The sequence below is a fragment of the Ambystoma mexicanum genome, chromosome 11, assembly GCF_040938575.1.
Source record: "Ambystoma mexicanum isolate Mex_15411 chromosome 11, UKY_AmexF1_1, whole genome shotgun sequence".
NCBI lineage: Eukaryota > Metazoa > Chordata > Amphibia > Caudata > Ambystomatidae > Ambystoma > Ambystoma mexicanum.
The window spans coordinates 756,216,613-756,242,457 of NC_090934.1; the positions used below are offsets into that span (position 1 = coordinate 756,216,613).

The following is a 25,845-nucleotide window of genomic DNA, read 5'->3' on the forward strand; positions in this document are numbered from 1 at the left end:
TCGGTGGCGCTAATTCCATTACCGTCATGAGGCCCTCAGCCTTTTGTATTTACAGTCAGCATTTGTGAGGGCAGTAAAAGACTGGGTAACTTTCAGAGATATGGGCAACCCGACTGCAATGTTGCATCTGTTCATAGAAATGCATTATGACAACACTGCATCGATAATTGCATTTTGGTTTAGATTGATGAATGCTCATCAGACTTAGTTAATTATATCATTCCTACATTGTCTTATTATTCATGCTTCTTTGGGCGAAAATATGTATTTATTAGTTCTGATTAATAAATTAGTATGAAATATTGTATTATTGTTCTGTGGTATTGATTGTTAGCTGGGAAATTGAACATTTGTCATACATTAATGTTTTTCTGTATGTTGCGTCAAGGTTTTAATAAACTATAAACACAAAAAAATGGAAATGCATTCTATCAACACTGCATGGATGATATATTACGCACATCGCCAACTGATTGCTACGTTTCAAATTTGAATGTAGTGTACTAGGGGATGCGCCCATAGATGACCACTTCCGAGATCTTCCAGGCATATTTGCTCATGTTGCAATTACAGTGGCTTGGACACTTGCCAGAACCCTCTCTCATGTTATATTCAACATCTATATGGAGCCACTGAGGGCACTCTTGGCCAAATTCAACATCAAAATCAACCAATATGCTGATGACAATAACCTATACCCAGTGGTCGAAGTGGAAGAAGAGAAGTAGTGGAACTATGTTCCCTGCAAGCCTGCCCCGCTCCTCACAAACACCATTGCCCTGCCCCTCCCACACACAATACAAACTTCCAAACACCTTTGCCTGCTGTTTAAGCGAATGTTCAAGTGCAGTGCACTGAAAGTGCAAGTTTCAACTTCTTCCTACACTGTTATTTTAAAATAAAACCGTTCCGGAATGGTTTCTTTTTAAAATAAAGTATAGGAGCTGTAAAACGTAATTTAAAAAAGTAGAGGAGCGCCGCTCCCACCCGCTCCCGCTCACTTCGACCACTGCCTATACCTGAAGATCAACTGCCTCAATGACATTCCTCCATTGAAATAATTCCTTCCCACCATTGGAGCCTGGATTCCAAGTGTCTACCTGAAATTCAACCCTCCCAAAACAGATTTTATCTTCGTCGGGGATGCTACTAAACGCACTCAAGTTCAAAACTGGCTGACACAGATGGATATTGAGGGCTTCTTCCTCCAACTTGCTGCAAGTGCTAAGTCCTTCAGATTCACAATTGTTTGCGACCTCTCTTTCAAAGATAAAAACTTCATGGTACCAGCTTTCACTCCTGTGCAGAATTTAATCCTTCATCTCTGCCTCAGACTTCAGATCCATCATCAAGGTCCAGATCCTGTCGGACCTGAATGGTCACAACACCCTCCTGGCAGGTGTCCCAACCTCTACTCAGTCCCCTCTGAAACCAATCCAGCATGCCACACCACACCTCATCAAAAGACTGAAGAAATTCACTGCATATCCTCAACTCTCAAGGAACTACACTGGCTACTCCTCCAAGTTTACTTGACCTTCAAGACAGCTTGCATCACTTATGAATGTCTAATATCCAAGATGCCAAATATTAGTTGAAAATATCACCATCTCAGGTAGTCAATGCAAACCCAGACTTTGCGTGTTTAAAAAGGGCATGGGAGAAGTAGCAAAGGGTAGAAGGATATGTCAGGTTGTATTCTTTTTTGGGCCATGATGAGGTGGCAAGAAATACATTTTTTTGTTTTATAGGGGCTGAAGGGGCAACACCAGAGGCCAAGATATTGCCAGACTGGAGTCCAAGAAGTCAAAGAAGGAGAAGACCAGAAAGCAAGCATTCTCCTGCTCTGCTAGTCCCAGGCTATGGGAATAAATGTCCTGCTGACATCAGGCTGGCTCTCCCCTCTTAATGTTCAGGGAAGATCTGAAGACCCTGCTCTTCAAGGACCACTTCACCAACAAATGAGGACAATAGACTGATAAGGCACGCTCCCCCACGACTATATCACAATCCCTTTATTGTACAGTGATCTGGCTAGGTCGATGCTACAGCAATCACCTAGATACACACTGACATACCTACATACATGTAATTCCATGTAAGCTGCTGATATCCAGTGCCTGAGGTTTTAGAGGCAGGGACTGGCTGTGGTTAGGATGCATGCTTGGGGTTACAAAATAATAGTTTGTCAAATAATGTCCCCCAACCCGAGCCATACCAGACTAGCCTTGGGTGGAGAAGAGATAATGTGTGTCATCCTTTTAAGAGGTCAGTTGTTAAACAATCAAATGGAAAGCAGATGGGCATTAACTTTAGAGGAACATTTGCAGAATAGCTTTCTGGTCTAACACACACTCAACCATTCCACATCAAAGTATGCCATGCCCAAAGAAGAGGCTTGTATAGCACTGAGAAAAACCCAAGAAGACCACCTGTGCCCGCGTACCATACAAGTAACAAAGAAAAAGGAGTCACTCCTAAAGCAACTAAATATATTCAAACAAGACGAGCACAATTGGAAATGCATCATGCAGTTATGTACCACTGCGAGCTGCACTGGAGTGTCAGCTCATGCGCCAAACAAAATATTAAGTTTGCAGTAATTCAGTACATTTCACTGTCACCAAAGGATGAAATGCTCAAACTCTTTGAAAACATTTGTTGTGTAGACAGCTATTGCATTCTCCAGCTGTGATAATTTTCTCCTTTCCTCCCACCTCTCTCTCTCTACCCCTTAGGCCAAGCCGACACCAGCACTGCCACCTACTTTCTCTCCTCCTTCTGCACCTTAGGCTGACTCACATCCTGACACAGTTTACCTAACCTTCCTCTTTCTATCTCTAACACTCTTGATGTTCTTGCCACTGTCATGAGGATCCTCTTGAATCCCAAATCCAAGTGCAACTCTTGGTGTGATCCAACCTCGTCACCCTCAAATGCAAGTGCAGGGTGGCTGAGAGGAAGTTGAGGGCATCAGGTACACCCTCTGACAAACTGGCCTGCCACCTGCTCCAAAGGCAATACAGACTCTCTGTCCTCGCCAAGAAGAGAGCCCACATCCAAGCCTGCATCTCTGCAGCATCTAACAACTCGGCCGAACTCTTCAAAATCTGCAAGGAGCTGGCCAATCCTGCTGCAGTCTCGACATCTCCTGTTCCCGCCCAGACCCTCCGTACGGCCTTGGCTTCTCATTTTATCACTAAAACTCCAAACATCCTGTCCACACTCTCTTCCTCTTCCTCCTCCTCCACTCTTGGCTGACCTGTGGCCGCCTCTCCTCCTCCCTTCTCTTCCTTTCCCTTGTTCATGCCCAGACGTTGTTTCTAGACAAGTCGGAGCTATGAAAGTCTCATCAAAACAGGTTCTTCCCTGTTCATCCAGAACCATCAAGGACCACATCGACACACTTGCGCCAGCCTTGGCCGATTTCTGAAATCACTCTTTTGCCACTGTAACCTTCCCCTCCCCCTTAAGCACTCCCTTGTGCACCCCCTCCTAAAGAAGGCCTCTGGCAATCCTTACTCTGCGGCTATCACCTGATCTCCATCACTTCTTCTCTGGGCAAACTCTTGGAAAAGCTGGCCATCTCCCAGCTTAATCTGCACACTGAATCTGTTGCTTGTCTCCATGACCACCAATCTCGCTTCAGAGCGTCTGGAAGCACGGAAACTGCTCTCCAGAACATTCGTGAAGACCTGCTCTCTAACCTTGATTCGATCTTCCTTCTGCTTTTGATACGGTCAACCATGCCATCCTCCGTAATCGCGTCAGTGATAATCTGGGTATCACTGATCAGGCCCTGGCCTGGCTGACCTCCTTTCTCAGTGATCGACCCTCTCAGGTCCAACTGGGGTCTTTCCTCTCTTCTATCTCTCGCTCTACCTGTGGTGTTCCCCAGGGGTCTAACCTTTCTCCCTGGCTGTTCAACCAATACCTGGCACCGCTTGCCCACTGCATTGCTGCTCTCTGCTCCAACTTTCAGTGTTATGTGGATGGCATCCAGCTCTCTTTCAGGGTCTCCTTGTCCGCCTCTTCTCCTTCTCTCATTCCATATAGCCTGACCGCAATTCAGGAATGGTGTGCCGCCAATGATCTCTGCCTTAATGCCAGTAAGAGTGAAATCCTCCTCATCGGAAAACCAGCTCCCTCCTTTCCTCTCTCTCTCTCTCTCTCTCTCTCTCTCTCTCTCTCTCTCTCTCTCTCTTGCTGCCCAATTTGGGACCTCTTCCTGCTCCTACCTGTGAGGCTAAGAACCATCGGGTCATCTTTGACTCCACCCTCTCCTTCTCTCCTCACATCTCTGATGTCTCTAAGAAGTCAAACTATCAGCTGCACCTCCTAAGAGGTATTCTTCCTTTCCTCACTCCCACAGAAGCTCACTGTCTCCAGAGCTCTGGTCCTCTCTATGCTGGACTACTGCAACAGCCTCTTTCTAAATCTTCCTGCTTCTACTCTCGGCCCTCTACAACTTAACCAGAACAGGACTGCGCGCCTTGTCCTTGGCCTCAAGCCCAGGTATAATATCTCTCCAGCTCTGAAATCTCTTAATTGACTCCCAGTGGCAGCAAGGATCAAGTTCAAGACCCTCTACATCGTCCAGAAGGCTTTCTGGGGCCTGGGACCACCATCGCCAACTCACTCTGTCGAAACATCTCCCTTCTCGTGCTCTCTGCTCATCCACCTCCAACTCTCTGTGGGTCAGTCGCTTTTCCAAGCAGAGAGTTGGGGGCAGAGCTCTACCTTCAGCTGGAGCCTCCCTCTGGAATAGCCTCCCTACCTTTCCCGAACTTGAGCAGAACCACCTCCGGTTCAAGAAACAACTCAAGAGCTTCCTCTTTGCTTCTGCTTTCTCTCATCCTCTCCCCTGCTGATGTCCCAACTGCTCCATGCACTGGTCACCTGGCCACCCTCTAAACTGGGGCCCAGGTCCCTGCATGTCCAGATGCACCTTGCACTGCCTCTCAGCTTCACCAGCACTTGTGGTCTGTATCTGCAACCCCACAGTGCTTTCTCTCTGCACTTACGAGCCACCCGTTGGCTGCATTTTCTGATTTACCTGCTCTGAGCTACCCGCTGCCTGCACTTTTGAGTTACCTGCACTTATCCCTCCTTCCCCCGCCTCCTCGGCACTTCTCCCCTTCCACTTCCCTGCACTTGCGTGATCTGAATTACACAGGCTTAGTAAAATCGTTGTTTTGTCCCCCCTCTGTTTCCCACTCCTTGTGTTGTTGTGCTAGAAACACTTCTGTACAGGCGCAGTATAAATGCCATATCACATGCTAACATATTGGTGGATTATGAAGAGAAACGCCAACTCGAGTTTCGACTGTGAAACATCCATGAATTCAAAACAAGTGACCCGGTCTTCTTCAGGGCATAGACAAAAAAATAGTTTCATGGGGGAGCCTCAAGGCTAATGTCTAAATTCCCCCTAAATGCACTGACTTACTACACACTTCATATTTTGTTTGGTACATGAGCTGACACTCAAGTGCAGCTCGAGGTGGTATAAAACTGCAGGATCCATTTACAATTGTGCTTGTCTTGTCTGAATACATTTAGTTGCTTTAGGAGTTATACTTCTTTTTTTCTTTGTCACTTATATGGTACACGTGCACAGGTGGTGTTCTTTGGTTTTTCTTGCGGTTATACATGCCTCTTCTTTGGGCATGGCATACTTTGATGTGGTATGGTTGAGTGTGTGTTGGACCAGAAAGTTATTCTGTTACATTGAAGATGTCGATAAATGCAATTGTTTCTTATGTTTGTCTTCATGTGATCAGTGATTAGCCCGCTCCATAAAGTTTTTTTTGCATTTTTTTACAAACAAAGAAATCATTTTCTAAAATACGGTATCAAATGGTTTCATTGCCCTATTTACTTAGCCTTCTATCGGTCTCTTGAAAATTGTAATCCAAGAGAGTCCTGGTTTCTTGTGCTTTGTAGTATGTGTTTGATCCCACTCACAGGCTTTCTTTTGAATGTATTTTGATGGGTTACTTCTCATTATTTTGTTGTATGTAAAATAATGAATGGCAGGCAAGATAGGTCAAAGGACATACTCACATTAGGTACAACACTGCCGGACGGCACCTGTTATAACTGTTATAAAGCCTGTATGCAGAGAAAAGGATTTGTAGTATTAGCAATTGTAGATGTGTTAGAAGGTTAACGGATTAGAATATAGACGGTGTTACATTAGGATGTGAGGGACCAGAGAGGTGGTAGGGAGTTGGCACAAGATGCTGTGGTGTTTCACAGACATTAATAAACACTATACGTTACGTCATGCATCCGGTTATTTTAGTCACCTACGAACACACTGAATGGCGTCCCATGACTGTTACAAAATCCCAACTTTGGCCCCTGTAAAACAAGAACTTGTATTTCTTGCCACCTCATGATGACCCAAAAAAAATAATACAACCTGACATATCCTTCTACCCTTTGCTACTTCTCCCATTCCCCTTTTAAACATAAAAACTTTCTGCCATCTTCTAACATTTTCATCACCTTCATTATGCCTACCCAGAAAAGAAAATACCTGGCATCACTTACCACCCTTCACTTCATCTGCCCATATTCCCAAGGTAAAAAAAATACATTTCGTCGCAGGTCACAATCGCCAACTTTCATTATGCCCAACCAGCAAATAAATACCAGCCTACTCCAGCTCTCTGATGCCACAACCCAAGCTAGACATAATAAATAACTCGTGTCACCTGCTCCACTAACCACAGACAGAGCAAGCATTTGCAAAGCCAATAGGCCTATTTAATGTCAATAGCAGTCTCACATCCTCATCCCCGCCCACAATAAAGCAGTGCATGTGCCTAAAACAGAACATAGTGCATTCCGCAAAATTATGCTCCCCGGATCCCTTCACTACTTCCTGCAAGTTCCATTGGTGTTTAGTCTGAGACGTTTTACACATTTGCCAAATGTTGCCTCTAAATGATGAAAAGGTAACTTTCAGGTTCCAGGATTTAGGGAAGAGCAGTACAATGCATTGTGGAAAATGTAGTTTATTGCAGCATCAATTTCTATGGATGGTTAACAAGTGCTGATTCCTATCCAAAGGACACAGTAGAGCATCAATGTACATTGTGGCAAATGTTGTGCTGAAAACTCCATATTCTCTTTCAAGGTCTTCCATGAGACCGGCACAGCATATTAGGGGGTGGTTGGAGTGCTGAAAAATGCATATCCTTCTTCAAGGTCTTGCAGGAAATGTGTTTTCATCTTGAGCATGCCAAATATCAGATATTATTGGAAAAAGCCTTCTTTAGTGAAATTGCCTAGCCTTTCCAGACATGAATTGCCAAATGAGTCCACCTTTTAATGGTGATGGACACAGATCCCAATGCACACGCTTGCTTATCTCTGAGTGTACTCTCCCTCATTTAGTAGGCATACCCCCTATGGCACATAGTGCACCTGGGGCAAATCGCCCTGCAGATGAAACAGTGACTTCTGGTGTCCTCTGTTTCCAACCTATAAGCCCACTTGCCCACCCTCTCATTGGCTGAGGAAGGTGGGGTGGGCAGAAGGGGGCGGGGCTACATAAATGCTGACTCCTTCAGAAAAGACAGGAGGATGTGGCCAGCCATTGCAGAGAAACATGTTTGACTTTCTCCTTCTGCTTTACCACTTGATCACATGGATTATTTCATGGCAAGATGTGCACGGGACAACTAAACGAAAATGGTGCACCTTCTACTTGTATCATGTGACTGCTTTATGGCATTCCAAGCCCTTTTGGTGGAGTTTTGTATTGTATTTTATAATGTAATACATCTGACTAACTTCAGCCAGATCTAAAGATCCTGATCCCCATACTCATTATTCGAGAGTGTGTATAGTGTTGTTGCATGGGGAAGCATAGCAGCTGCTGTACTCAGCCCTGTTTTCTGTGCTCTGGGATCCTTGATATCTGGCGGGTAGAGCAGACCCCAGCAGTGACAGGCGTTGACGCGACAGTAGCACAACGTGACATTCACCGCTGTGGCATCTTGTCTGCACAGGATGACATGTATTTTCTGTGAATATGGTGTCTCAGTATCGCTAAATCAATTTCACATTCTACTTCATGAACCTCCAGTAGCATAACCTCGCTGTCCACTATATGCTCCCTTCTGTGTCTGTTACTAAAGACATGGGTGCGTAGTGTGGTCTAGATACTGTACTTCTAGGGATTAAGTGTATGCACGAGTGATTCTACTATTTCTAAGACTTTGTATTGTTGCTGTATGCATATCGTTCTTCAATTTCTTTGCCTGGAGTTTGTTAGGTGTTGCCATGCCAGCCCTGCTGTTATGCATGTTACTAACCTCTCTCCCTGGCTGTTCAACCAATACCTGGCACCTCTTGCCCACAGCACCGCTACTTTCTGCTGCAATTTTCAGTGTTATGCGGATGACACCCATCTCTCTTTCAGGCTCCCCTCAGCCACCTCTGCTCATTCTCTCATACCAGGCTGTCTGACTGCAATTCAGGAATGGTGTGCCACCAACAATCTCTACCTTAATGCCAGCAAGTCCGAGATCCTCCTCATTGGGACTCCTGCTCCCTCCTTTCCCCTCTCTCTCTCTAGCCGCCAACTCTGGGCCCTCTTCCTGCTCCATCCTGTGAAGCTAAGAACCTTGGCGTCATCTTCGACTTCAACCTTCTCCTTCTCTCCTCACATTTCTGACGTCTCTAAGAAGTCAAACTATCAGCTCCACCTCCTCAGAGGTATTCTTCCCTTTCCCACCTTCCCCCAGAACTCACTGTCTCCAGAGCACTGGTCCTCTCTAGGCTGGACTACTGCAACAGCCTCTTTCTAAATATACCTGCCTCTGCTCTTCGACCTTTACAACTTATCCAGAACAGGACTGCAAGACTTGTCCTTGTCTTCAAGCCCAAGGATCGTATTTCTCCAGCACTGAAATCTCTTCACTGGCTACCCGTGGCTGCAAGGATCAAGTTCAAGACACTCTGCATCGTCCACAAAGCTTTCTGGGGCCTGGGACCAGTCTACCGCCAACTTTCTCTTCCAAAACATCTTCCTTCTCGAGCTCTCTGCTCATCCATCTCCAACTACTTGGGGGTCAGATGCTTCAAGCAGAGAGTTGGGGGCAGATGTCTTTCCTTGGCTCGGGCCTCCCTCTGTGACAGCATCCCTGCCTCCCTCAAGCTTGAGCAGAACCAAATCTGCGTCCGGAAGCAACTTCAGACCTTTCTTTTCGCTTCTGCATTCTCTCTTCCTCTCCCCTGCTGATGTTCCTGACTGGTCCGCGCACTAGCCTCCTGCATACCCTCTGAACTTGGGCCCAGGCTCCTGCATGTCCAGTTGCCCTTGCACTGCCTCTGGGCTCCCCAAGCACTTACGGGTCTGTTCCTGCAACCCTGCAGTCCCTTCTCTCTGCACTTATGAGCCACCTGCTGGCTGCACTTATTTATTTACCGGCACTTCTCCCTTCCCCTCCGTCCCAGGCACTTCTCTTCCCGTTTCACCGCACTTGCACGATCTGTATGCCACAAGGCCTAGTAAGATTGTTGTTTGGTCCTCTCTTTGATTCCCCCTCCTTGTCTTGTCGCGCCTAGAAACACTTTTGTACAGGCGTGTTATAAATGCCATATCATATCATACCATATCATATCATGCATCCACCCATGGATGTGAAACCATACCAGGCAATGCAAATATGATTCACGAAGATTAGTCAAGGACATGACACTGATGCGCTAAGCATCTCCTGTTTTGCTACGCTTTCATCCTTGATATGATATGATATGATTATTTATATAGCGCCTATACACAATGTGTTTCAAAGCGCTTCAAGGAAAGGGAGGGAACAAGGGAAAATACAACCACATTCTTACAGGTCATGAACAGTAAGGATGTGAAATTAACTATCATACTCGGCCTGATGATATTTCAGATAGTGCAAGAGCTAAAACATAGATAAGGAAGGGAGCGGGAGAGTGGGAAGGAAATGGAAACAGACAGGCGACTACCGTACTAGGCCTGACGACATTTCTGGTAGAGCCGGAGAAAAACAAAAGGTGAGGGAGAGGGGTGCAGAAAGGGAGGGGAGGAACAAAACAAGCGACTATCATACTAGGCCTGACGACATTTCAGATAGTGCTGGAGGGGTGGTGGGGAGGAAAAAAACAGTAATGGGAGGGTGGAGGAAACAGACGAGGTTGCTATCATATTAGGTCCAGGAACAATTCTGATAGCGTAAGTGCATAGAAGAAAGTAAGGGGAGGAGATAGGAAAAGGGAGAAGGGAAAGGAGGAGAGAAAAGAGAGTAAGCAGTCAAAAATAGTGGAGAAGCAAGAGTGGAGAGCGAATACAATTGCAGAAGTCAGTAGTAAGTGGAGAAGCAAGTAAAAGGTGCAAATCTGGGACCTCAGACCTCATCTGATTTACCCAAATGAATGATGCTCATAGCTCTTATCTGTTCCCCTCAAGCGTGTTGTATAATAAAATATGTCCTTTTTAACCGTGGATGTTTGACACCTCACACTGAGGTTCGGTAGGTGGGGAGAGTGTGCTCCTCTCTTTTGTTTGTAAGCGTTCAAGCCTTTGTAGAGTGAAGCTCCTTTTGCCACTTTTGGAAAGGTGAGCTCAAGGGAGAAGTCAATCCTCCTGGCCATCATGATATTTCTGCTCAGCAATGTTTCAGAGTGACATTCAGAAGAAGCAACGAATGCTTCCGTGTTATAGTGTCATGTTGTGCACCCACCTCTCTGCTGTCGTGCAATATGACTCTAGTCCCTTCTTCTCCCTGTGGGACCTAAACTGTGGTACAGTATTTTACGTGATGACATATTTTTATATTTAAAAGTTGTATAAAAGCATAAGACGTTCCATTAATCATATATGGGCCGGTCTTTGCCTCGTTCTGAATAACACTGACAGGGTGCAAACTGTGCACTCGCCACTAGCCGCTGGCTAGTGATATTTGACTCTTGCAGATTGTGTGCCTTTTGTATGCATAGAATTGCGGTGGCGAGTGAATGTTTTATGGCTGGCTAGTAGCTTGCAACTTGAACATTGGCACCCTGGCACTGATAATATTTATGGTAAAGCCACGAATGATGAATGCTGTACCTATAGCTGAGAATGCCTCGCGCCCTCTCTCTGCATTGCACCTACCTACACATCCTGATCGACACAGAGGGCCAAACCTCATTATGGCTTGCAGCTCTTCTGAAATGTTACTTATCCTCTCTCCATGTAACAAGCCCCCAAGAGCGAGGGATTCATTTGCTGCAGCAGGATGGGAGCTATATAACAAGTGGCCTTCTTCTCTAGGTGAAGGGAGGCTCTAGAATCAAAAGAAATGTTGACTGCATAGAGCAGGAAGTTAAGGAGCAGCGTGGTGCTCATCAGGAACACACTAATTCGATACATATTTTTGCATTTTTAGATCTGCTGGTTGAAGACTGCAGAATTAAAGGCATCACGCTCGTGAGGAGTAAAGCCAGCAGCACCCCTTTTAATTATACAACAGCAAAAGCTGTCTGCCAACAACTGGGATTACTCTTGGCGAACAGATCTGATATCGAGGAAGCCCGGTTGCATGGTTTCGAAACATGCAGGTACAGAGAACATCAATGTCCTTTTGATCACCGTGTGCTTGTTGACCCCCGATATTGACTCTCATCCGGTTCCCCCTTCCCACTGTCCTGCGTGCCCACCCCCTTACTCCCTGCCCCCACCCCTCCCCCCCTCCCCCCTGTGCTGTGGGGGATCGGCACTGCGTGAGCACATCATGAGTAGGCAATAAATAAATAAGGCTTGATCACCGAGCTGATGTTGAGAGTGGATTGAGTGCACCTGGTAACCTTTCATTTGTTTCCCCTGCAGTTTCGGATGGACGGGTGACGGCGTGGCAGTGATTTCGCGAAACACTCCGGTTAATACCTGCGGACAGGGCAAAACTGGAGTCCTGCCTTGGGCAGCGCCTCTCTCGAGGGGGTTCAGCACTTACTGTTATAACTCATCAGGTAAGGCAAAAATCAGGAAGTGTCCTGAATGGTTGCTGCTCGGGCCTTCTTCTGACATGAGGAAAGGACCCCTTTCTCCCCCAAATCAGAAGTGTTTGCTCCACGAGATGCATAAAGGAAGGTTAACCGCTAAGTCCGTGTCTGTGTGCACTGGGATGGGGGCCGCCTCTGCCCAATGGCTCTATGGCTCTTTATACAGCTGAAATAAAGACGGTCATTACAGGTTGCTGAACTTCAGCAAATAGACAAAAAAGCAGCTACGTGTTCGTTGAAGTACTCACGACTCTGGTAGGTTATGATTGTGCTTTAATCGTGCACCGAGGTTCAACTTCTAACAGATTCAAGCAAAAGTAGATCAAAATGCAGATAGTGCGCATGCTCCGAATATGCTGCAATTACCAGTCCGAAACTAAATAGTAGAGCGGATTCAGCTGAAATGAAATTGCATTAATTCACAAATTGGCATTTTGATATGATAGGTGATTTATAACTTGGTTAATAGCCAGAGGTTTCTAAGGTCGGACCCTGGACCGAACCTGTGGTGCTCTTGTCGTCTTGGTTCAAAGGCGAGCGCGTTGCCCCTGAGCTAGCCCCCTAAATTGACATTTTGCAATTGAACGGAAGTTGTTTCTTGTTGAGAACTTGGTATTTTCTGGCATCAAGGTTGTGTAACAAGGGGGGTGGTTTCCACCATCCAAATTTAGACAATTCTCAGATTATAGAATGTTATATTGAAAGGGAACTTTAGTGATATTTCGAAGTAGTTACCTTATTCCAAACTTGCAAGAGCTTAGGCATGGACTCGCATTTTTCTAGGAAACAACAAAATAGATTAAATCATGTCAATTGTTGTAAACCCTTTTTAATCAGGGGACATGTATTTGTTTACATGTGGTCTAAAGAAAATCACATAAACATCTTCGAGCAAAAAGAACCCATTCTGCAACTTTTTGCCATGCTGTACGAATCAAAGAAGAATAGACAATGTTGAACACTAGGATTGTCCTTATTTAAAATAGAGCATAGATTCTATATTCAGGAATACAGTCAACATTTGTATTTAGTTAGAATGATCTTTCCTTTACATAAACCTATCTGCAATAGTTGGCAGATTTGTTAATGTATGAATCATAAACTTTTAAAGCATATATTTACACATTTGTTTCTGGCATCAAAACTTCATATTACGATATGAAAAATGTACTGTATTGATATAAAGTGTGATTGTTATGTTGTGAACTTTGGCTATGATTAAGTAACTATTCGGCGCCAGTGAAATAATTAGCAAACTACTCGATATTCATATGAATATTGACATATGCAGCTTGGTACATCCCTTTTTAGATTCAGCTGTTAGTTTGTGCTCTAGTCCCACCTTAAAAAGCCAAAACTATTGTCAGAGGAAGAGAGCATACAGAGGAGATTACTTGCAAGGAGGGCCACAAAGCCTTTATATGTTGTTTTATTACGAGTCGCACCACTTGCACGTCCATCCCCCTGGTAAGGTCTATGCACATTCCCTCCTATCTCCACCCTCCACACACAAACCACACCCCTTCAACTCTCTTTCGCCCTATCAATCACCCGCATGTCTCTCAGGTTCATCAGCAAAACTGGGGAGTTACAGCTGACTGAGAATACAGGGGCATCATGTGGGGGTTTGCAGGGGTCGCTGTGGTCCTCCTTGCTACCCCTAATGGAAGCTCCTGGGCTGTGGCCAGCACCGTGCAGCTCTTTGTTTCTGGAGTGGCTGGCATTCTTGTTCAGGCCTCTTAAAAACAGGGGGTTCAACACTTTGAGCAGTGACCCTAAATAAGAAAGAATAGGAATAACAAATCATTTGTCTTTCTGGAATTCTGTACAATAATTGCTAGACTCATTAAAGGTTTCATTTAGGCACACTTCAGGGGGTGAGTCACTGGTTTAGTCTGTTCTTTAACACCTCAAAAATGTCCAAAAAGCATTTAGAGTAGAATAAGCATCCATTTTGGACTATGTATTTTGCTTTTCACAAGTTATGGCATGTTTTTTTCTGCCGTTGTCTCTTACGATCTTCACAAGACATTCCATCTTGGTGTCCTCTGTCACTTGACAAAATCCTTGTGCCTAAAAGCTTTTGCACAGTGTAGAGATATTTCACCATAGCACATCAAGTGGCCCTTGATTTCATTGTGCCCCAAGTGCCAAGGACGAGTATGCTTGTCCTTTTTGCATAGTCTTGCATAATAGCCTGGCACTTAGGGGGTTAATGCTTTGTTTTAATGTGTCTGTCTTTCCTATTTCCTGGGCATGCTGTTCAGGATGTTTGTTTCCATGCATGAGGTAACCAGTGTCCAGAGTATGGGATGCCGTGTGAGTGTGCTGCTTTCCCTGCGCTACTCTAAACTCTTTAACACACAGTTATGAACCCTCCCAATGGTATGTATTTTGCCATCCTCTGAAGCCTGAAAAGTAGATCCACGCAGGCTTGACATGCGGCCAACTTTGCACCAGATTTGCAGATGAATTGACCTGCTGTTAAATCTCAGTTACCAGTTTAATGGTATCTACTACACAGTGTAATTTGTGTTCTGACTTTAAGAACATTCAGACATGTAATTGCTAATTTTTCTATAGTAGGTAAGACAGCTCAGTGAATTGAGTGCTCACTGCTGTGTTGTGTGTGTGTGATCTGCAGGTTGCAGGTTCAAATCCCAGAAAGGCCGGAAGAGGTGAATGATTACCTGGCACAAACCAAAATCCCTACTCTAGATGATGCGTCTAGTGCCAAGCTAAACAGCCCAAACAATAGATGAGATCACTGAGGCCATTCCATCACTGGCATCAAGCAAGGCCCCTGGCCCGATGGGATAGGCATTGAACTCTACAAGACATATAAAGACATTCTCACCTCCACACTACTTAAGGTATGGGAAGAGGCATGCAAAACTGGCAGTCTGCCCCCCCTCCTTAACAGAAGCAGTGATAACAGTACTCGCCAAACCCGGGAAGCCTGCTGACGAGATGGCATCATAACACCCACTATCCTTAATCAACTCTGATGCAAAGATCTTTGCCAAGGCCCTGGCTAACAGATTGTTGCCACATATGCCCAACCTGGTGCATCCGGATCTGTCGGGATTCATACCTGGGAGATCCACAGCCCTAAACCTTAGACGATTACCTGGCACTATAGCTCAGATCAACCCCGATTTACCAGCAGCGGCAATGAGATTGGATGCGGAAAAAGCCTTTGATTCCATCTCCTGGAACTTTTTATTTGGGTTCCTGAGACGCATGAGACTTGGGGAAGACTTCTGTAAATTTGTGAAACTGCTCTACATGGATCCTGGAGCCAAGGTCCGCACCAGCCAAAACCTTTCAAAAGTCAGAAAACTGGACAGAGGCACAAGACAGGGCTGCCCATTCTCCCCAATTGTATTCGCCCTAACAATCAAACTCTTCACCAGCAGGATTCGGCAGCACCATGGCCAACGGGACATCCACATACAAGGACCCCCGCAAATTATCTCTTCATACGCGGATGACACCCTCATATACCTAAAGCACCCTGAGGAAAACCTACCACCTGTCCTAAAGGAAGTCAAGCTATTCACCCTGCATTCTGGATACAAAATTAACAACACAAAGTCAGAACTGTTCCCCTTACTGACAAAACCACCAAACCAGCCCAACTGCATGACATGAAATGGGCCGAGAATACAGTGATATATCTGGGACTACAGGTTGCCCACACAAGTAAACACTTATATGAACTTAACCATGCAACTTACCTAAAAACATTGGAACACAAACTGATGCTATGTGGAAAGTTCAGGATTTCCATGATGGGCCGTGTCGCTGTCCTGAAGATAATCATAGCAGCCAAACTGTTATATTATTTCACTACAATTCCAATATGGCTTGGCTGAAAATTCTTTAACTCAATTTGCAGCTTGGCAATAGGGATTGTGTGGGGCGGCAAAAACGCTAGGGCAAAATGGGAGTCGCTTGCTGAAACATAACATCGGGGGTCGGGGGGCCTCGCAGCCCCTGACTTTGAGTTACATTACCTGGCCGCCCAGGCCCACTACGCAAGCCAATGGTATAGCAAGGAGACACGACACTCGCATGTTGAGATAGAAAAACGATCAGCATCACCGGCAGAAATAAAATTCATGATAATCTGCTGAGCACAACGCTAGACGCCTGGAGATGCATAATGTTACGACTGCACATCGAGAAACCATATAACCGAAACATCCATTGTGGGGCACTCCAGACCTACCCCCAACTATGGATACTGATATCCAGATGGCATGGGACCCGGAGAGGACAATGAAAATAGGAGACTTGTTTCCAGATGGCAGGTCTGTTTCAATAAGCAACTTTAAAGAGCAACTTGGGAACAACCTGGTAAGAATATTACAGTATTTCCGCATGAGCCAGAAACCGACGAATGCCTGGATTTCATAATACCAAACGATGATAGAAGAGGGCTCCTGTCGAGGCTGTACCCGAAAATACAAGACTCAGCACCGATGAATCCCAAGCTCAGAGAACAATTGGAAAAAGCCACTGGGCCTCATTACGACCCTGGCGTTCCCGTAATGAAGGGGGCCGGTACGGGACCGGCACCGTTCATTACGGGATGCCCTATTATGAGGTCCCCTTGCCGGACCCGCCCAGAACGTCTGGTCAGACCAGACATCCTTAGCGGGTCCTGCAAGGGGACCAGGGAGCTAATAATGGGCCCGTTATTAACGGACCCATTATTAGCTCCCTCCCCATTCCCATTGAGACCTATAGGGGCTCAAATGGGAATGGGGATGGGTTTTTTCAATGAGGAATTACCGGGTCCTCTAATGTTGGAATGGCCCAGTAATTCCTCATTGAAGGAACCCAGAGCTGGAACCCGATATGGAGGCAGCCATGCCCTTATTAAGGGCTACCGCCATACTCATAATGAGGCCCACTGTGGCAGTTATAGACGAAGTGAAATGGCAAAAAATGTGCACCCTGACCAAGGAAGTGTCACTGCACGCACGATTGAGACTGATTCAATACAAAATACCGATCAAACTGCACTACACTCCCCACCATATAATGAAATTTAACCCACAAGAGGTACATATATGCCCAAAATGCGGAACAACAGGGGCGGATACAATACATATGTTCTGGCACTGCCCTCCGATAGCCGACTTTTGGAACCTTGTATCAAAAACACTATGTGGAAGACAGGACCTAGCGCCAGCCCTTCACCCATTAAAATACCTGCTGGGCGATATCAGCAAGGCCAATATAAAAAACTCGCAGGCTTTTCAACATTGGATGCATAATAACCAAAAAATGCATACTTCTGAGATGGAAGACACCTGCACACAATGCAACAATGGCTCACCGAAATGGCCTGGAGCAACGAGAATGAGGTTGTACATGCACAATCAATAGTAGCGACCTCCAGACCAAAAGACATTTGGGCCCCATTCCGGGCGTTGCTGGAACGATCGGACCCGACGACAACACCTGCTGATGTCAATACATAGAGACTGGCAGGGAACGGTGGGACCGGAGGCTAGCACTTTTCTTTCTTTTCTTTTCTTTCTTTCTGCACATATACATCTGGGAGACTGAGTTTATGATGGACACTTGACATGCAATTCTTATGAGCTTCGGAAACTGTAACATCGTTCCGATACACGCTGAATGTTGTTGCCACAAGTTAAAATAAACGTTTGGGAAAAAAAAATTATAATCCCACCAAGGCCAACTCAGCCTTTCATCCTTCTTAGGTCGATAAACGAGTACCAACACTGGTTGTGTGATATTGTATATATATTTGTTCTATATAAAGCACTTAAGCATAAGTGCTATAAAATAACATATTGGGCCTTGGACGTCTGCTTGCATTCACAGTAATTTGGTAATATGGGTCTATACGCACTGATATTAATGATACATAAGGTAGTCCATTCTTGTATGAAATGTACATCACATTAGTGATATAACCATATTTTTCGTAGTGTACTTAGGAACAATGCTATGTGATGCCACTTCCTGTTTTGTCGAGGTGTGAAATGTCATGTTTCATCGTTTCCCGTGATGTCACTCTGGGGTGGGGTCAAATGACATCACTTCCTGTGATGTCATCAGAGGTCAAGGGATGTGGGATGTCACTTCCACTACCCCTGGCATTTTGGTGAAATGACATCCCTGTGAGAATACAGGGAAAAAAGAAGCTGAATCGTCACCTCAAACGGGGCAATCACAACCCCTTCTCATTATGAGCTCCATGTAGCCCATAGCACCTGCATGGGGGTTCATTTATAATCTAACCTCTTTACATCATTGTTTGGGCTGCATTTGTTTGGGGGTTTCTGCAGCAAATGTCTTGTTTCGCCTTCCTTCTCTGCTTGATCTTCCCTCACTAGTGTGTAAAACAGGATTTGCAATCATAAGAGACGTGATGATATCACAGAACGGAGTTTGGCCTGCATCCCTCTCTCTCCAGTGAAGTCCTTACTGCCTCCACACAACCATTTTACCCGCTGTCTCTACCACAAGTACCATCGTGATCTTAAATAGGAATTGGCGCGTGCAATGATCACTCTTGCAACTAGATTGGAACCACAACCATTCATTGAGCTCAACTGTGTATACAAATTGCCAGTCGCAGTATGTCACAACACAGACCAAGCATACTTTAGGCTTGCCTACCATCTTGGAAAACAGTTTCACAGCCCACAGGTTGACAGGTGGACCACACCTGCTCTGCGACTCTCATGCCAAGAGCAGTCACTCCTGCTCACTGCATGAGCCGGTCAGTGTGTTACAATCACACTGCTGAAACACAGCCCATGACCACCCTATCCACTACACCCAGATGCAAGGGACATCACTACACCTCCCTGACGTAAATACACACACACAAACTAGGCACACGAAAAACACACTAGCCACACACACACACACATACACACACACATTTCCCCACCACACACATAAGCACTGCACCCACACATTGCTCATCACAACACACACAGTACCCCACATATGCACATTACACCCCAAAATGCCCATGCAAACTGACACTGCCCTGAGCCCACAAAAGCTTCCCAAATACACTGCCCCATTCATGCACTGCATCCACACGCTTCCCGATAAAACACAGACCTCCACAAACGTTTCCCCTACATAAACACTTCCACACATGCAAACACACACTGCAAGTAGATACTTCCCCATGCATACACCCCCCCCACACACAATGCCTCTTACATGATGCCCCGACTCCACCAACTGTCACTCCAAACACTTGCCCTAAACACATACACTACCATCACCCATGCATGCACATACACTGCTCCATGCACATTCTATTCCCATACACACTATCCACATGCACACTGTCCAACACACATGCTGTCACATCATGCACTGCTCCATTACAACACACTGTATACACACAGTGCCCTTCACACACATGCCCGCGACACAATGCTATCCACACACATCCCCAATACACACACACACACACACACACACACACACACACACACTGCACAATTATTCAGCAATTCTGCTATGAAACTGGTGAACACTCATGCCCTCTTAAAATCCAGCCAGACTAATACCAAACCATCTGCCCCATGGTACATCCCCGAGCTAGCCTCCAACAAACGCTCAATCAGAGGCCTAGAGAAATGGTGGCCCAAAAACCATAACTCGGGAGACCTCACCAACCTCAAATCTCTGCACGCGAACCATAGGATTCTGATTACCAATGCCAGAGCTGCTTACTACTCCACCACCACCGTGGCAACCACTAACAGAAACAAAGCCCTCTCTGAAGTAGTAAAGCATTGTACCAAACCCTCACCCAACCCCGAAGTACCAGCAACTCAGAAAAAATATGAGAGAATCATCAATTTTTTTATTGATAAACTAGACAAAATCCAAGAGACCATAGAATCAACCTCTCAACTCCGGCATGCACACTGCCCCTCTGGACCAAAGTCTCTCCTCTCTTTCCCCCGGATCTCTTAAAAATGACTGCCTCCCTCAAACCTACTTCTTACTCTGTTGATATAATTGCGGCCACCATCATTAATCAATTGAAAGGCCCGGTGCTCAGTGCGTTCCTTAGCATCATCAATGCCTCCCTTGCAGAAGGAACATTCCCGGACACCCTCAAGACTGGTCTCATACAACCTCTTTTGAAAAAACCAAGCCTAGACCCAGACGACCTGGCCTACTACAGTCCCACTACGAGCCTTCAGTTTGTTAGCAAAATCTTGGAAAAAGTAGTTGCTACACAACTTCTAGGCAGAATCGAACAACTCCATCTCATAAATCACTATCAGTGAGGGTTTCGCCCAAAGTGTGGCATTGAGACAGCCACAATCAAGGTGCTGGATGATGCTCTCCAAATCATGGTTAAGAGCGACTCATGCCTCCATGTCATCCTTGGCCTCTTGGCTGCATTCGACACCGTCAACCACTGCATCCTCTCTCCCTCCTTTCTGACAGGATGGGATTCTCTGGTACTGTGCTGAATTGGTTTACCTCCTACCTCGCAGGCAGACACCAGGCTGTCCAGATGAACATGTTGCGTTCTAACTAACTCCAGGTCTCCTGCGGAGTCCCCCAATGCTCCATCGTTTCGCCAATCCTTTTTAAAGTTTTCGTGGAGCTTCTAGGCACTCTCCTCAAACCTCCCAATATACCCATCCACCAATACGCAGACGATACTCAGTTGTACATGAGAGTAAATAGCATGCAGGACATCATTCAGCTCAGTGATTACCTAGCCATCACCCAGTCCTGGATGGCGACTGCCTACGTCAAACGAAACCTATCCAAAACTGAATTAATCTTCATTGGTCCGCCCACTAAAAAACAACTTGTCCAACAACGGCTCAATGATATTCACCTAGAAAAATTTGATCCACAACGCTCAGACTCAGTAAAATCCTAAGGCTTCACCATTGACAGAAATATACTTTTCAAGAAACACAAAGCCAAGAAAGCCCAAATAGCCTGGCTCAGATTCTCTACCCTTTCAAAAAATCAAAGCCTTCATCCCACCACAGGACTTCCAGGCCATAGTGCAGGCCCTTGTGGTCTCGCACATCGATGGGGGAAATGCTCTCCTGACAGGTCTCCCAGCTGCTCACTTGGCTCCCCTAAAAGCAGTCCACCATGCTGCACCACGTCTTATTACGGGAGCATGGAGATTTGACCGCATTACCCCCATCCTACGTGAAATACATTGGCTTCCACTTCAAGCCAGGATACTGTTCAAGACTGCATGTATCTTCTACAAAACAGTCACAAGTAGCACACCAGCGTACCTGGCGGCTAAACTCCACATGTCTGGTGACACATGCTCCTCATGTAGCAAATCAAACAACCAGCCTGAATCGCAACTCGTTCGCAAAGAAAGAACCCACAAACAATCCTTCTGTTGTCATGCACCCACCGCCTGGAACTCGATCCCGCTGTCGGCAACACCTAAACAAGAACTAATTCCAATGGACGCACAAACCGATGCACAGACCTCACAATACTGCGCTACTGTTAAAGCGCTCTGCTGCTCTCAAGCTAGGTCCACACTTTAAACAATAAAATAAATCCACATAACTATGCACACAAACACACACATAACAATATTATTAGAACTTTGGCATTCAATGACAATGGTTTGACTACCTGGGAATTTAATAGGAGTGCTTAGGAATGGTGTGCAAACCTGTACATTAGAGAGTAAAGTAATTATGATGTCAGTAAGTGCCAACAGCTGGGAGTACCTGGGTATATTATGGTAATACCTGGCCAATGCCTATACAGTGCCTGTTCAAAAACCAAAAGAAGTGCTAGGGAGAGGTGGGTAGAAATCTGTTAAGTGACTTGATGAGAGTGGTCAACTACCAATAAGTGTGGTGGGTGCCAAGGCAAGTGCTGGGAGTGGGCGGAGGCTGAGGCGATAGGGTGTGTGATGCCAGGACCCAGGCGGACACAGGAGGGCCCTGGCCACTAATCTCAGCAACTGTGAGATTTAGCAGAGGATGGAGTACGGGAAAGAGGAGGTGAAAAGGAAGGTCTTGAGGAGCTTCCAGAATTTGAAGAGAACCGGCTCAAGATGAAGAGGAAGAGGGAGGCTGTTCCATAGGAGGGAGCAGCCGAGGAAAGAGATCAGCCACCAGCTCACTGTTTAGTGAAGCAATTGACACACAGAGAATTGGTGCCAGAGGAGCGTAAAGATCTGGAGGGACAGTATTTAATGAAAGTCAGTTGTAGATCGAGTGGTCTTCGCCCCCAGACAGCGTTATGGATGATGCAGAGGAATTTGAATGTGATCCTTGCAGCAACCGGGAGCCAGTGGACTGATTTAAGGGCTGGAGAGATGTGGTCCCTGGGCATGAGGCCAAGGATAAGTCTTGCAGCCCTGTTAGATTGCTAGCATGGTTGTATACAAGTGAGACCCCCAGACCAATGATTAGATCAGTAAAGGGGGGGAGGGGACAAATACTGGATACCCATGAGGGTGTGAACGGAGAGTTCCTAGAATTTTATAAACGACTGTACACGACAAAGAAGGGGCTGAAGGGAGCGAGATAGTGGAAACACTAGAGGATATTGGCCTACCAAAGTTAAGTGCTGAAGAGCGAGAGGACCTAGATGCCCCAATCACATTGGAAGAACTAGAAGCAGTGGTTGAACAACTACCTACCAGTAAGGCCCCGGGAGCAGATGGACTCCTTAGTGAGTTTTCCAAAACATATAAGAAGGAAGTGCTTTCCCCATTAATGGCTATGTTAAATGAAGCATTCAAAACAGAGATATTGCCAGAATCCCTGAGAGAGGCGATCATTATTCCACTCCTCAAACCCAATAAGCTGAGCATGGACTGCGGATCGTACAGACCGCTATTGATGCTAAACCAGGACAGCAAGATACTCACGGCAGTTGGGAGGGAGGGTAATGGGTAAGCAGTAGACACTTAACGAAAATTATCTGATGTTCAAATAATTATGACAAGCACTGCTGGGTTTGTTGATTGTCGTTTGTTTGTTGTAAAAAGTAACAAAAATGGTTAAAAAAAATTCTTGCAGCCCTGTTCTGGATTAGCTGGAGGGGTTGTAGAGAAGAAGAGGGTAGATAAAGGCCGAGGCTATTGCAGTAGTCTTGCCTAGAGAGAACCAGGGCTTTAGAGATGTTGTGCTTCTGGGGTAAAGTCAGGAAAGGAAGGATTCCTTTGAAGAGGTGGAGTTGAAAGTGGGTCTTCTTGGCAAGATCCTGACTGTGAGGGAGGGATAGCTAGGGTATTGTGGAGCCTTTTTATAAGGATGAAGTGGTTGACTGTGTCAAATGCAGAGCAGAGATCAAGTAGAATGAGAACAGCTGGAGAGTTGGAGTCAAGTGATGCAAGCAGTTCATCATGGGTGTTCAGAAGAGCAGTTTCCGTGCCTCTGGATGCTCAGAATCCAGAGTCCAGATTGATGGTCGTGTAGGCAACCAACAAGTTCAGGGTGCTGGGTCAGTTGGGGGAAGACCAGCTTCTCCAAGAGTTTCCCAAGGAAGGGGGTGATAGAGATGGGGTGGTAGTAAGCCAAACAAGAAGGGTCTGAAGAAGGTTTTCTCAGGAGGGGTCACACAAGGGAGTGCTTGAGGGAGGAGGGGAAGGATCCAGTAGAAACAGAGTGGTTGCAGAAATCAACAAGTGCAGGGGCAAGAGAGCCAATGTTGTCTTAATGGTTCTGGAGGAACAGGGGAGACTTGTTTGGAGAAAACCTTCATGGAGTGGACAACTCTGGTGACCTCATCAGGTATGATACGAGAGAAGGAGGAGAGAGAGGCAGAGGTAGAGTCTGCAGTGGTGAGAGAGGGGGGATGAAGGTAGATGCAAGGGCAGCAGCTGACACTCATTTTATCGGACAGATGTTCGTGAACGAGGTTAACAGGGCTGGGGGAGGTGCAGTTAGAGGCAGCGAGGACCCAGGTGAGAGGAGAGTATAGAATGGCCTAACCAGGAGAGTGGGGTGATGAGTAGGGAGGACAGCAAAAGATCAGTGTGGATGAGAGCATCAAGAATGTGTCCAGTCGAGTGAGTAGGGCTGGAGGGGAGAATGTAGAGGGAGAAGAATGTGCAGAGATCATGGAAGAGAGTGAATGACGTGATTGAGTCGAGGTGGATGTTGAAGTCACCCAGGAGAAGGAGTTTAGAGGTGGTTGAGGATTAGAAATCAGCCCATTCAGAGAGGAACAGGGTGGTAGGGCCAGCTGGTCTGTAGATAGTGGCAATGGTCAGGGAGGAAGAGGGAGAGATGTCCAGCTTGCAGACCAGGCTCTTGAAGGAAGAGTAAGGCTAGGTGGGTATAAGAGACAAGGGGACCCACTCAGGGAAGATCAGTGCAACCCCACCGGTAGCCTGGTTAGGGCATGGCTTGGAAATGATTGTATAGTCATCAGAGAGAACAGAATCAAAAGCAGTGACTGAGCTGGCATTGAACTGTAAAGGGGGAGCCAAATGCCTATACCGGAAGTCCCGCCCCCATTCTTCCTATATGTTGGAAGCTGGAAATTGCCACATGTACAACGTCAGTATTGGTATCTATTCCACAAAGGATCCTCGAAACAAGGTATCCATTAAGAAAGCCCTACATAACATACCCAAGAAGAAATGACAGCCTCTTGAAGGAGGTTCTTGAAGAAGTGTGAAGTGACAAAGGCAAGAGACTGGTAACGTCACAATGAAGTAGAGATGGCTCACCAAGAGGAGATGCCAAAGAAGAAAGTATATAGACCTTATAGATTCTGATGGCGAAGTAAGAAGTCGAGCACATTTCATGAGCGAGAATGAAGATCGCACGAAAGAAAGCACTAAAGAAAATGCAAATCGCTTTATAAGTGTACAAGTTTCAAGGCAAGGGAGGGGGAACAAAAGGAAGACAGAGACAACGATCTTACTAGGTCAGGTGATACTGAGATCGCACAAGTGCAGGGATGGGGAGAGGAAAAGTGCAAGGGGAAAGGGGAGGGGGCAGTGCAATACATGCAATCAAAACAGTAAAACAATTTTAAAAAGTGCAGCCAACTGGTGGCAAGGGCAAAGGGTAAGTGCAGACATCAAGTGTCCAAGTGCTGGTAGGGGCACTGTAGGGATACAGAAAACAGACCCTGAGTACAAGTGTTGCCAGGCGGGTAGTGCAAGTGTGCAACTGGTGGGGAGGGGACCTGGGCCCGAGATCAGAGGGTATCCAGTTGACCAGTGCAGTTTCAGTTTCATCCAGGAGTTCAGCAAGGGGAAGGAAGAGTGAAAGCAGAAGCAAAGAGGAAGGCCTTGAAATGCTTCCGGATCCAGAGATGGTTCTCCTCAAGTTTCAAAGAGGCAGGAGGCTGTTCCAGAAGAAGACCCCAGCCAAAGAAAGAGATTTACCACCAACTTGTTGCTTGGAGAAGCGACTGACCATGAGGGTGTCGGAGGCGGAGGAGTGAAGAGCTTGAGAAGGAAGATATTTACGAAGAGAGAGGTGGAGGTACTGAGGCCCCAGAAGGCATTGTGGACAATGCAGATGGGTTTGAACGTACTCCTCGCAGCCACTGGGAGCCAGTGCAGAGATTTCAGTGCTGGAGAGATACAATCCCTGTGCTTGAGGCCAAGGACACATCTCGCAGTCCTGTTTGGATGAGTTGCAGAGGGCGGAGTGTAGAAGCAGGCAGATTTAGAAAGAGGCTGTTGCAGTAGTCCAGCCTAGAGAGAACCAGAGCTCTGGAGACAGTGAGCTTCTGGGGGAAGGAGAGGAAAGGAAGAATACCTCTGAGGAGGTGCAGTTGGTAGTGTGACTTCTTAGAGATGTCAGA

The 25,845-nt window shown here is 46.2% G+C and overlaps 1 protein-coding gene across 1 annotated transcript in view; it reads left to right on the forward strand.

Annotated features, from left to right (window-relative positions):
- Nucleotides 1-25,845, forward strand: part of LYVE1 (lymphatic vessel endothelial hyaluronan receptor 1) — a 190,394-nt gene that overhangs the window by 22,545 nt on the left and 142,004 nt on the right. Inside the window, exons 2-3 of the mRNA XM_069623655.1 lie at nt 11,421-11,592; nt 11,861-12,000. Of these exons, the coding sequence (XP_069479756.1) occupies nt 11,421-11,592; nt 11,861-12,000 (312 nt within the window). The remainder of the gene's footprint in view (nt 1-11,420; nt 11,593-11,860; nt 12,001-25,845) is intronic.